This window comes from Leuciscus leuciscus (genome assembly GCF_965113295.1).
Source record: "Leuciscus leuciscus genome assembly, chromosome: 12".
In the NCBI taxonomy this organism is placed as follows: Eukaryota; Metazoa; Chordata; class Actinopteri; order Cypriniformes; family Leuciscidae; genus Leuciscus; species Leuciscus leuciscus.
This window is the reverse complement of record NC_138736.1, coordinates 29,668,284-29,680,466: the sequence shown is the minus strand read 5'-3', so window position 1 is coordinate 29,680,466 and position 12,183 is coordinate 29,668,284. Positions and strand designations below refer to the sequence as shown.

Sequence of the window (12,183 nt, the reverse complement as noted above, 5' to 3'; positions counted from 1 at the left end):
ATTCTCGTAAGCGTAGAAACTGCCATTTAGAATACATACGAGCGAGCCGCTCGAATGGCGGCAGCCATGTTGCGCCTCCATCTTGAAAATACATTTGCCAAAGAGGGACATACCTGGAAATTCAAGCTTCGCCTTTCGTGTTTTTACACTCAGTGGCACCGTGACGAATGCGAGATCGAGATTACTCGCGACTGCCAGAAGATTTGAAATAATATGGCCACCGTAGGAGTTAAAACGCCCTCGGAATGGGAGGGGCTCGAAAGTAATATATAGTCATAAACAATTTCACCGCTAGATGGGAGAAAATCCTACACAGTGTAGCTTTAATGTAACACAATTTCCATCGGTGTGCACAAACAGGCGTCCTTCTTTACCATGGTGACCGTCCTGCTTCTGCATTCCACTTTCACACCTTTTCGTGCGCATGGAAAAGTATGGAAGATATACTGATGATTTTTAATTGACGTTATTTAATGATACTACAGATTGCACTTCGTAGATCACACTGACTTTAATGAAAACAACTGTTTTGCTGTGATTCATTTCACGGCTTTGACCAGCGGATGTCGCTAGCGTGGCACTCTCTTCTGCTCCACTGCTTTGCGCATGCGTAGAAGTTCGAGAAAATAAGTAATTATTACGAGAAAGTTTCTCATTATTATGAGATGTCAAGTCATTATTACGAGAAAGTTTCTCATTATTATGAGATGTTAAGTCATTATTATGAGAACATTTCTCATTATTATGAGATACTAAGTCATTATTATGAGACACTTTCTCAATATATGAGATACTAAGTCATAATTATGAGAAAGTTTCTCATTATTATGACTTAAAGAATATTTAAGTTTTTTTACTCAACGGTGGCGGAAACGGGCTTCTATACCCTCATGAATTGAACGGTTTAGTCCAAATTTTCTGAAAAGACACAATCGCTTTATATGATGAACAGATTTAATTTAGGCTTTTATTCACATATTCATCAACACCTAGCCTACATCAGAACTTTTTGAAGTGTCAAAGGAGGGATAGAAATCTCTCAGATTTCATCAATCTTCATTTGTGTTCTGAAGATAAGCAAGTCTTATGGGTTTAGATCAGAGTGAGCAAATATGACAGAATTTTTATTTTTGGGTGATCTAACCCTTTAAGCCATGAAATAAACTTAACTCCATAAAATAAGTATAATGAACTACATAAAAAGCATTTTGAACGTCTCCAGCACATTTTATAATTACCCCAAAATCAAACATAGTTCACCCCTCATGCACATTATCACGTCCGTCAAAAACTGCCAGTCATTTGGAATATTAGAACTAAAAACATTGACATACACTCATGGGCATCAATCACTTCACCGAATATTGGCGGCTAAGAAATAAAAAAAAATATTACCTTACGATCCACCTGTTTCCAAATCATTTGAATGCCATGACATCGATGTCTGTCAAAAAATAATGTACATAATACACGCTAGTATATTCGAGAAGCAGAGGTCCAGGGAGTAGGCTACATGCATTACCTGGGGAACCCACACTACCGGATGTTTTGACTACGTCAACGCTTTTCCGAGAAGAGGGAGCACATGGCGGCCTGAGCAGCTTCAACATTCTGTTTCTCAGAGACGATAACACACCTAATACATAATGCACATAATAGGGATGGGCAAATAAGCCTTATGAAGCACTGAGGCTTTCCCCTGAATGTTTCTGGAAAAGTCGAAGTGTCGAAAACAGCGCCATCTTGTGGCGTTGTTTTATCTATTAAGCACAAATAAAAGCCTGACAACGCTAAATGTTCAGTTTTCTGATAATATAATTAACATATTAAAGTGTGGCAATAAAATAAATGTAACAATTATATTAATACTATACAGAAATAAAAATACCAAGTAGCCAACCAACAGAGTTAATTGATGCAAGTAAATGTTGGTCTAATTATTTTATGGTTTCTATGCTGTTTATGTGTCAGAATATTATGATCATGTAACACTGTAGGCTTATATATATATATATATATATATATATATATATATATTTTTTTTTTTTTTTAAATGTTAGTAAATGGACAAAAACCTGTAGAGTAGTGGTCTGGGTTCAAATATTCCGACACGCAAAGTGAAGCATTCACGTGACTGGAAAGAAAGTGAGGCTACAGGCTTGTTCGACTTGAACTGGCGCTGCACAGACCGATCGGTGAATGACATCAAAGTACCGCGAGATCGAGCGAATAGAAAGTAGACTACTACGGCTCCTTATGCTTTTGAATTGCTCGGTACTTTGATGTCATAAACCGATCGGTCTGTGCAGCGCCGGTTCAAGTCGAAAAAGCCTTTCGTTTTTCGTTGATCACGTGTTTCTCTGAAAACAATACGCGCTCCGACACGGAGCTTCATGAGAAATTGCGCTGCGTAGACTCGATACGCGCTTTGAAGCTTGCCGTGTCAAATGTAACATCACTAACACATAAGTATAAATTCGTTCTTCACTTGCTGAAATTGAATCAGAATGATCAGGGAACTGAGTGAAATACTTAACCTGTTAACCTTCGCCAGTGCGTCGTCGCACTGAAGCGTTTTTTTTATTTATTTAGTTCAAAGTTACTATCAGATTTAATGACGAACTATACATCATTAAAAAGATGTAAGACTCAAGTTTCAGTATTTGACCACTATTGTATTCTAAGAAACTTATAGTGACAGTTATGTCTTAATTTGTGTCAGGAGTTATGAAATGGAAAAATGCATCGATACCTTTAATATGAATTATGAGCGTCAAACGATCCCATTCAGAAAAAAAAACCTCCGTGCTGTCGTCATGACAGTGCTTCACAAAACAACGTCCCTCAGGACTTTAGCTCAAAAATGTGCAGATTTGGAGAAATATTGATAGATTCTCATAGATTTACATCATATTTCTATAGACAGGAATAATATTATTTACTGAATTTATACCCAAATGCGTCGATGTAATCATTATGAGTGCTTCATACTCTGTGTTCTGTGTTTTCAATTCATACCAGCAGCCTGAGGGCTCTATATGCACAATAATACTCCATATATGGAACATGAAGAGCCATAATCATGTGACATTCCAGGAAGTCACGGAAATACACAAAGCTAACAGAGATCGCTGTAACATGCTTTTTTGACGTTTTGAAGACAATAAACATGATTGCAATGATATTTGATTTGCCTGTGTTCTTCAAGCCATGCCAGGTATTTTCATAATAATAGATTATATTTATAATGTAATGCTAATCGATATAGACTTTATCATCGTGCAGAATACTATAAAATAATATATTTTCTGTCTGATTTTTTTTATCTGAAGCCAATTTAGATCACAGAAGATTATTTAAAACACTTGACTTGCGTTATAAAGTAAGTTTGGAGCACAAACATGGTTTTAATCTCATAAATGGTCGTGTGATGGTGTGCTAAGCTAACATGCTAGCTAGCCCAGGTGCACCTGCCACCTAAGTTAGCAGTTATTCTTTTATGATTTTTATCTAAATAGGAATGCTTACTGAAATGTTTCTTTATTCAAGAAGGGCATTTGAAGTGAGAACTTTGATAAAAGAAATTAGGGATTGAAACCCTATGAATAGCATGTGAATAGCCAGTCGTTAGTAACTATATTGCAGACAAAAGAAATGCATATTTAGAGCCATAACCGGGCTGGAGAGGTGTGAATGTGTGCAGGAGAGACTGAGACTGAATGGGGCTCGTTTGCACCACAAAAAAATAGAGACAATAGACTGAATAGATGATGACAAACATCAGTTGCATTTTAGAGTCTAATCAAAATAAAGACATATGACATGATCTTGAAAAACATTTAACTAAATACAGAGTTTTAGACTTATCATCTCCAGATTTTACATATAACATGGTCAGACATGTGGCTTTAGCTGTAGTGCATTTCTAGATTGCTGTGCCAACTTCAATTTTATTTTCATGAGGATGTTTCATAAAAATACATTTCTAATAACTTTACAAAATTTTGAAGCTATTTGTAACAATTTTTTTTCTTTATGACAATAATTAATTCTACATTTACAATAAACTGCCAGGTGTCAGCTTTCAAATGAGATCATACTTGTGCTTTTAGTACAAAGGGTTCTTGAACTGTATCTGTTTCAGTTTGGGTATGTCATTTCTGGGGATTTTTCAAAAGTGGGGTTGCAGCTTAGGGATACTCCACTTTAAAATGAAAATTCTGTCATCATATAGGCCTACTCACCCTCATGTTGTTTCAAACCTGTATGAATTTCTTTCTTCTGCTGAACAGAAAGGAAGACATTTAGAAGAATATCAGTAACCAGACAGTTTCTGGCCCCATTGACTTCCATAGTAGGAAAAAATATATACAGAATTTTCATTTTAAAGTGGAGTATCCCTTTAACACTGCATGGCATTTTAAAAAAACCTCGCCGGCCCAGTGGGCAATTGATGTTGAAAATCAACGTAAAAAATTTGTCAAATATGCAAATCAAATTGACGACAAAACTAATCCATGACTTTGATTTGATGTAAACTGAATGTCAAACATATTGACCTGCATATACATAAACCAATTTCAGTGTGGTTATTAACTTTCTCTTTTCACCTAATTTCCACTGGAAGACATTGCCTTACAATCTGAACTTAAAATGATATGCAGTATCTTGATCAAGTCTTGACTAACTTTTGATATCAATGGGCTTCATCATAGCCCCGCCCACAACATTTTTTGGTCGGGAAGTTCGGTCCGGGGCCTGTACCATGAAGGTAGCTGAACAAACTCGGGGTTACAGGATTAGTTTTGAGTTGACAAAACCAAACTGATGCAATCAGACTTTATTGGTACCATGATGCAGCTCATCAACTTTCTCTGTCAACTCAGGCTTTGATCCTCAAGCTATCTTACTCCACGCGCGCGTGCACATAAAAGAGTGACGTCGACACTGAACAACCAATCGCGGGTAGAGCGAGAGCGATATATTTGTCCGCGGAGGAGCAAGAGATAATCATTAATAATTACGATGAATTTAAATATGTATTTCAAGCTCGAAACAATACGGTCTCTGCTTCCAAAGCAAGAGAAGACTGTTGGAGAAAGATTATGGAAGCAGATTAGTCTCAAATATAATTCACGCAAAAAACATGATTCACAAATGCGTATACAATTTCACATACATGAAACCTAATTCACGTACACACAAAAAAAATCCACGTGCGTGAAAAAGCAATTCACATGCGCAAAATAAAATTATATACTCATAAAATACATTTCACAAAGGCAAACCACAATTCGTAGATATACAACTGTGCACAAAAACCTTTGAATGTTTAAAATGTACGAGTGTATCCTTGCATTTGAATGTGCAAATCGTCATTCACGTACGAATCGCCTTAGATATGTGTGTGTGTGTTTTTGAGACTTTCCTGGCAGCATAACACTCGTAACACAGAGCAGTCGTACTCTTTAGCCAATCAGATTTAAGCTTATCAATCGACCAATCAGTATCACGTGAGGGCGGGCCTATCTACATGTTACGTCATCAACTTTCGACCAGTTCATGGCTGAGCAGAGGTAAGTGCAGTTAATCGTTCATTTCTGTGTTTACTGAAGTTAAAGAGTTCGAGATCAGTTGAAGCAATAGTTTATGAACTATTAACTGATGTAAGCAAGTGTTGTTCTAATTAGATGTCCCATATCGTGTCAAAAATGAAGAAGAATGATGTTTGTTTTCAATGTTTTGTTGTATTTTAGCTGAAGGTACAGACAGCTTTCACAGCTACAATCACGCTAATGATTGCAAAACAATCATCTGTGGTCAATACCCATCGAGATTGTTCTTTAAATAGTGAATAGACCAATTGTAATGAGCACCCAGTGTTTTTTGCCATTTGTGTATGATGTTAAATTATTATTAACACTTGTTTCCCTGCATTTTTCAGGATTACTCACCTTTGGTGTGACATCTGGATAGCAGTCACGAACATCTTAATTCATGTTGTTTCTTTATTCTCTTTTATACTTTTTTTCTTGTATTTATGTCTTAATTGGTAACACTTTATTAAAACGTTTCATTAGTTAACATGAACTAATAATGAACTGCACGTGAACAGCCTTTATTATTTTTTGTTAATGTTAACATTTACTAATACTTCATTAAAATCTTGTTAACATTAGTAAATGCACTGTAAACTAACAATGAACAGCTGTATTTTTAACTAACGTTAACAAAGACGTTAACGGCAACAAATGTATTGCTCATGGTTATTTAATACATGAACTAATGTTAACTTAGTTATTGTACCTTATTGTAGAGTGTTACCAATATATTCAACATGCATTTCCTTATGCTGTATTGTAATCTCAAGGTTTTTAAATAAGGTTTTTTATTGTCATCTTAAGGTCTCACAGGACAATATTGTGAAGCATTAATTTTACTTTGCCTAGTAAAATAGGCAAATCTGATTTTATGCTGATAAGACAAAGGTACTTATAGAGAGGCAATTAAGATTATGCGACTAAGATTATTCAGTAAACTCTATTCAAATACCATCACTTAATTTCCCACGTCCTCTGTCTGCACCTCTTGTACTATAGGGGTTTTAGTACTTTAAATATCAGGACAAAATCTTATATGTCCTAACAGAGAGGTCTACTGATGACCGGACTGAACAATTCATTTTTTAACTTTTCTCTTGATGTATTGCACTTATATTTATATACTTAAAAGCAAAGAAGACTCTGACTGGATCTCACAACTCCTGAAGAGACGTATATTTCTCTGTACTGAATATTGTGCTTCACAGTTTAGACTGTCAGTTCATGATCTTCATATGTAACAGGAACATTAATCATGATCAAGTCATTTTATATATTTTATTCCCAAAGGATTCGGAAACTTTCAAATTAATAAAACGTGTACATCAAATTGAACTATGTCTGAATCTTTTAATTCTTACAAGAACATTAAATAATGCATGCATAGCAAGGCTTTATTCCTAAAGCGTGTACATATAGTCCGCAGGAGACAAATGGATACAGTAACAATGCATCACTTTCAACCACTTGTTGAAACAACTGTCAAAATGGATGGCTTGCAACATGACTGTTTTCAAAGAATTACAGTAGAAATGGTAAGACCACAGTACTGGTTGTCTGCAACTTCATACATCATCTGTCTTGGAAATCTGAAACAATAAAACTACATAATATATGCAGATCAAAACATGTCTCCTATATATGCACGTCATTACATACATTATCATCAGTTGAATGTGTGGTGGACAGGACATGAAAATCCATCAATACTAAAAATAAATGTTTATATTCACATGTGGACTAAACAGCAGTTAATAAACTATTGCTTCAACTGATCTCTAACTTCTAAACACAGAAATGAACGATTAACTGCACTTACCTCTGCTCAGCCATGAACTAGTCGAAAGCTGATGACGTAACATGAAGGTAGGCCCGCCCTCACGTGATACTGATTGGTCGATTGATAAGCTTAAATCTGATTGGCTAAAGAGTACGACTGCTCTGTGTTACGAGTGTTATGCTGCCAGGAAAGTCTCAAAAAAAACACACACACACATATCTAAGGCGATTCGTACGTGAATGACGATTTGCACATTCAAATGCAAGGATACACTCGTACATTTTAAACATTCAAAGGTTTTTGTGCACAGTTGTATATCTACGAATTGTGTTTTGCATTTGTGAAATGTATTTTATGAGTATATAATTTTATTTTGCGCATGTGAATTGCTTTTTCACGCACGTGGATTTTTTTGTGTGTACGTGAATTAGGTTTCATGCATGTGAAATTGTATACGCATTTGTGAATCATGTCTTTTGCGTGAATTATATTTGAGACTGATCTGCCTCCATAAAAGATTGCTGATTGTTAATGTGTAAGTTAAACAATTATACGTTCTATATTTATGTAAAATTATGTATGTATGTGTAGCCTTTATGTGTAATATAGCCTATAGCCTATTTTTATAATATATAAAAATGTGCATGTACTAAGAAAGATTAATTGATTTTTAGATGCAACCCCAACTCCAAATGTTCTTGGCAGCAGATAAAGGCAAAATATAAAAAATATAATTCAAAGTGGTGACGAGTATTTACCACAACCTTTTATTACTTTTGTGAACATTTTATCACAAACACTTGTTTGCAGCAAACAGAAATAAAGAGTTAAATTCAGAAAACCAGAATACACTGTGGCGGAGGAGTTGGCTCTGAGTAGGCAATAAGGGATGGCCGATCATGGATGGGATTACAGGTGCTGTACAATCTGACCCTGGTGCTGGCTCCTCTAAGCAAGTAACACTGGGTACGTGTGCAATACATTACTACTTTTTTAAGTTTTAAATATGGCTGACTGTATGTTCTGCAGTAGAGGGAAATACAGTGTCCCTGTTGAAGCCAGCACACATCCACAGTCTCCCACACAGAGGTCAGTATGCAGCAGACAGAACACCAAACATAACCTGCTTTACAACAGTTATGCTTTACATTGGCCTATTTTTATTTATTAGGGTGGAGGAAATGATGAAGACACTCTGTCTGTGTTCTGAGACAGTTGATGGGGTGAATGCACTGGGCTTTTTATTATGGCAAACATTTGAATGTGTGGCATAAAAAAGGGACTGGCCCTTACACTTCTCTTTTATTGTAGGATTTTTCACAACCTGCCCCAGAAACTGAGGCCTCTACCTCAATGGGCTTCAGAAGAAATGTGAACAAGGTAAGGATTTAAAACCCTTGACATAAATTACAGTCAGTCCTGTGTTTGTAGGAAGTCAAGGAACTTTTTGTGATTTAATGAGCCTCCAGAAAACTTGTAATGATCATGTTTGTGGTGGAATTATGTTTCAGGTGGAAACAGACTCAGTCAGGGCCCTGTACAAAATGAGTCTTGAATTAGACTGCACACTAAAGGAGTCTTGAACTAGACTGTTCACTAAAGGAGCTGGACTGAGCTGAGGAGGCAAAAAAAAAAAAAAAAAAAAAAAAATGGAGATCAAACAGCTGGATAAAACTGATCTCAGTATGTGAACTTATTTAACCAAGTAACACTTTAGTATGAATATTTATTAATGCAACTTTGTCTTGCTCTCTTTCTCCCTCCCATCCCACAAAACCAATAAAACAGTTTGAGACCTATCTGCAGTTTCAATGTGCTTTTATTAAGTGTAATATTGTATGGTGATTGCATCTACATCTGCACCAGCTGGGTGGTCCGCTCTGGGAGAGGTCATCTCTATCTTCACTCTGGTTTTACTGAGGGCCACATTGAAGCGGTGCTGTGGCCCTGTCTGAGGGTCATGATAGGGGATTATTGTGTAGGTTTTTCTATCTCAGTTCAAATTAACAGTGTTTTGTACTGTATCAAATTTAACTTGCTTTCCTCAAAGCGCTGACACAACAAAGACTCACGGAAAATTCATGTCAAGCACTGGAGCCAGGCCATTTGGCATCCAAACTTGTGATCATACGTTCATGACCACAAGTCGTCTGCAGATTAAATGTTTAGTAGATCATTGTTATATCTGTTAATGTTACTATTAATTTAAAGATTCATCTCACAGAAAATAATCATCTCACATATTCACATCATCTCTACCTGAACATTAAGGCTGTGATAGGACTTCCTATTAACATAATCTGCCTCATGTTCCCCTAGAGCAGTGGAGATTGGAGCAATAGACTGCATACATGTTGCATTGACTCTAGGGAATCGTATCATAAGATTAACAGAATAATAATAAAAAAGATTTAAAATAATTCTCAAAATGTATTGTATAGTATAGTACATTTGTGAAATTTGCTTTTTTTTTTTTTATGTGTTCATGTGATGTCACCCTATCAATATATCTTACCGGCAATTTTATAAAAGCCCTCTTTTATGGACATGGTCAATACATTTCCGGGGAACACTATTAATGAAACTATTCCTGCAGAGCGAGGACCACCTTGCGAATGGCTCGACAAACCGTGTTTTCCCCGAGCTTCTGTGCGTCACCGTGCAAGTATGTACCACTTGCAAAAAAACGCAACGCAATATTTGCGGTACAGTAAGTGCATGAATTCGACGTGTTAAATTCTTTATGTGCGGCTCAAGAAGTTCGCAAAGATAAGACATTCCTTCCGCGGAAAATCTGTATCTTTCATACAAATACTATCAGGAAAGGCAAGGGGATTTTGTCATGCTAAAAACTCTTTCTTTACGAAGTGCTCCAGACACTGGGAATAAGTTACGTCACCTACATGTTTCTTTGCTCTCAGCTGATTGGTCAAACTTCAGTCTGAGATCTTGAATCCAGAACATAACCTGCCCCGGAGCAGGTTAGCCGTGCAGCGTAAGATACCATGGCGACGAACACCGATTAAAGCCAAGCTACTTTCATAGTACCTAAAACCCAGGGTTGGCGGGAACTAAACTGAAACATAGCTGGCTAGCCACCTAAACCGGCTTCATGGTATAGGCCCCAGGACTCGTTCCGTTGAGGAGCTATTCGGTTGTTAAGTCGTGACGTAACCACTCTCCGATAATACTCTTTCCGGGTCCAAAGTCCAGGTCCTCTCTACCTACCTACAGCTTTCGCTAGTGTTTTGGTTATTATTGAGTGTTTTTACAATGCCCGTGTCCCAAGCTAACTCACTTCAACCTCGTAAATCTTCTTTTTCATTGATGCCTGGACTCTACCCTTAATTATGCCACCTGAGTGATGAGCTACACTAACCACTCTGTTGGTGTTAAAGGAATTTAAACCCTTTTTGACCGCCAAGGGTGCCTCACTAAGAAGGACGTGATCGTAAATAAATTTACAGGTTCCACCATTTATTCTGGACGAGAGGAGCGCTTGGACCCGGAAAAGGCTAAACGTCACGCGTGACGTCAGACTTAACAATTGGATTATGCCCGAACAAAAATTGTTCGGACCAATCAAATTGTCAGGGCGGGCTTTATACGATGATGGACAGATGAGCAACGTAACGTAATCATCCACGTCACCAACGAGCGCTTGGGTTGAATTCGTTTACAACACAGATGACTGCCGCTGGAGAATTGTTATTTCACGAGTTCACAGTCACACTTACAAATAAGTCAGATAGAATAAATGCATATTTGGCGTGCTGTCTGAGGAGAGGGCGGGCTCGGTATTCGGCCCGAACCCAAAGTGCTCCCCCCGTATTCCAGGCTGTGGAAGAACAGGCCGAGAGTGAGTGGAGGGATGCTGAAAACTGTCATGGAATGTTAGGTGAGTTGACAAAGTGAATAAATATATGCTTCCTCTCATGCTGATAGTGTAGACCAGACGGTCATTGTTTGATGACAAGTTGATTGGATTGATTATTTGAACGTGCTCCTCTCGAACTTTGTTTATAAAACATTATGTGTAGATTCCGCCATCGCGTCTGTTATAGAAGATATCGACAGCGCATTCATTTTAAAAGAGGAACAGAGAACCACGATCAAGGCATTTGTCGATCGGAAACATGAATGAAAAACATACATCACTTACTCCGTTGCTCTGATTGGTTATAGGTCTATCCAATTGAGTGCAGAGGCATTTTCCTTCCTGGTTCGGTTGAAACACGCCCCATAATCAGCAGTATGAGTATGACGACGTCAGGCTAGCATCATATCATTTTTGATGCACGAACTATCCATTCTCCTTCTTACATTCTGATTTGAATATTTTCAATAATTTTATATTCTTGACTGATCTTCATAATTTTGGCAATAATAGATGAACTGTTAACCGAGTAATCTTGAAGTTGACTCTCTATGCTGATGTATAAACTAAATGTGATTTTTAGCTGGATCGCTATCTTCTCAGTTGTTTAAAAGATTAAGGCAGTTATCAAAACTTGATAAAATGTTGTTTAATTATCAAATAAAAGATAACAAATCTTTACATGATTTGTAACATTTAATTTACCCTTTTGCAGATTTTGTCTGCTACAAATTAAAGTATTTCAGACCTTCCTTATTGTTTTTCAAAACAACCATTATGCCATTTCACAACTATGGCCCCATTTTGTTCAGTCTTTGTTTTGGACAGAGTTACAACCCTGCCGATCTGCCTAGAAATTATGTTTTGTTCTATTTCTATGATATTTTATGATGTTTTTAACATGTAGATGTATACATATTAGTTAC

General features: G+C 36.9%; 1 protein-coding gene and 1 long non-coding RNA gene across 2 annotated transcripts; one reads left to right on the top strand and one right to left on the bottom strand.

The window, feature by feature from the left end:
- The first annotated feature begins 5,322 nt into the window (after positions 1-5,322).
- Positions 5,323-6,935, top strand: LOC309510400. Its single transcript, XR_014210350.1, has 2 exons — positions 5,323-5,576; positions 5,945-6,935. It is a non-coding gene; the product is annotated as an uncharacterized lncRNA (long non-coding RNA).
- Positions 6,936-8,599: 1,664 nt separating this feature from the next.
- On the bottom strand, positions 8,600-12,033 carry LOC309510740 (uncharacterized protein; the record flags this gene model as incomplete). The annotated part of the gene is made up of 4 exons (XM_082185607.1): positions 8,600-9,530; positions 9,640-9,849; positions 9,980-10,119; positions 12,006-12,033. The coding sequence occupies 4 exons, from the start codon at positions 12,031-12,033 to the stop codon at positions 9,465-9,467; spliced, it is 444 nt and encodes a 147-aa protein (XP_082041733.1). The 3' UTR covers positions 8,600-9,464.
- Positions 12,034-12,183: the final 150 nt, after the last annotated feature.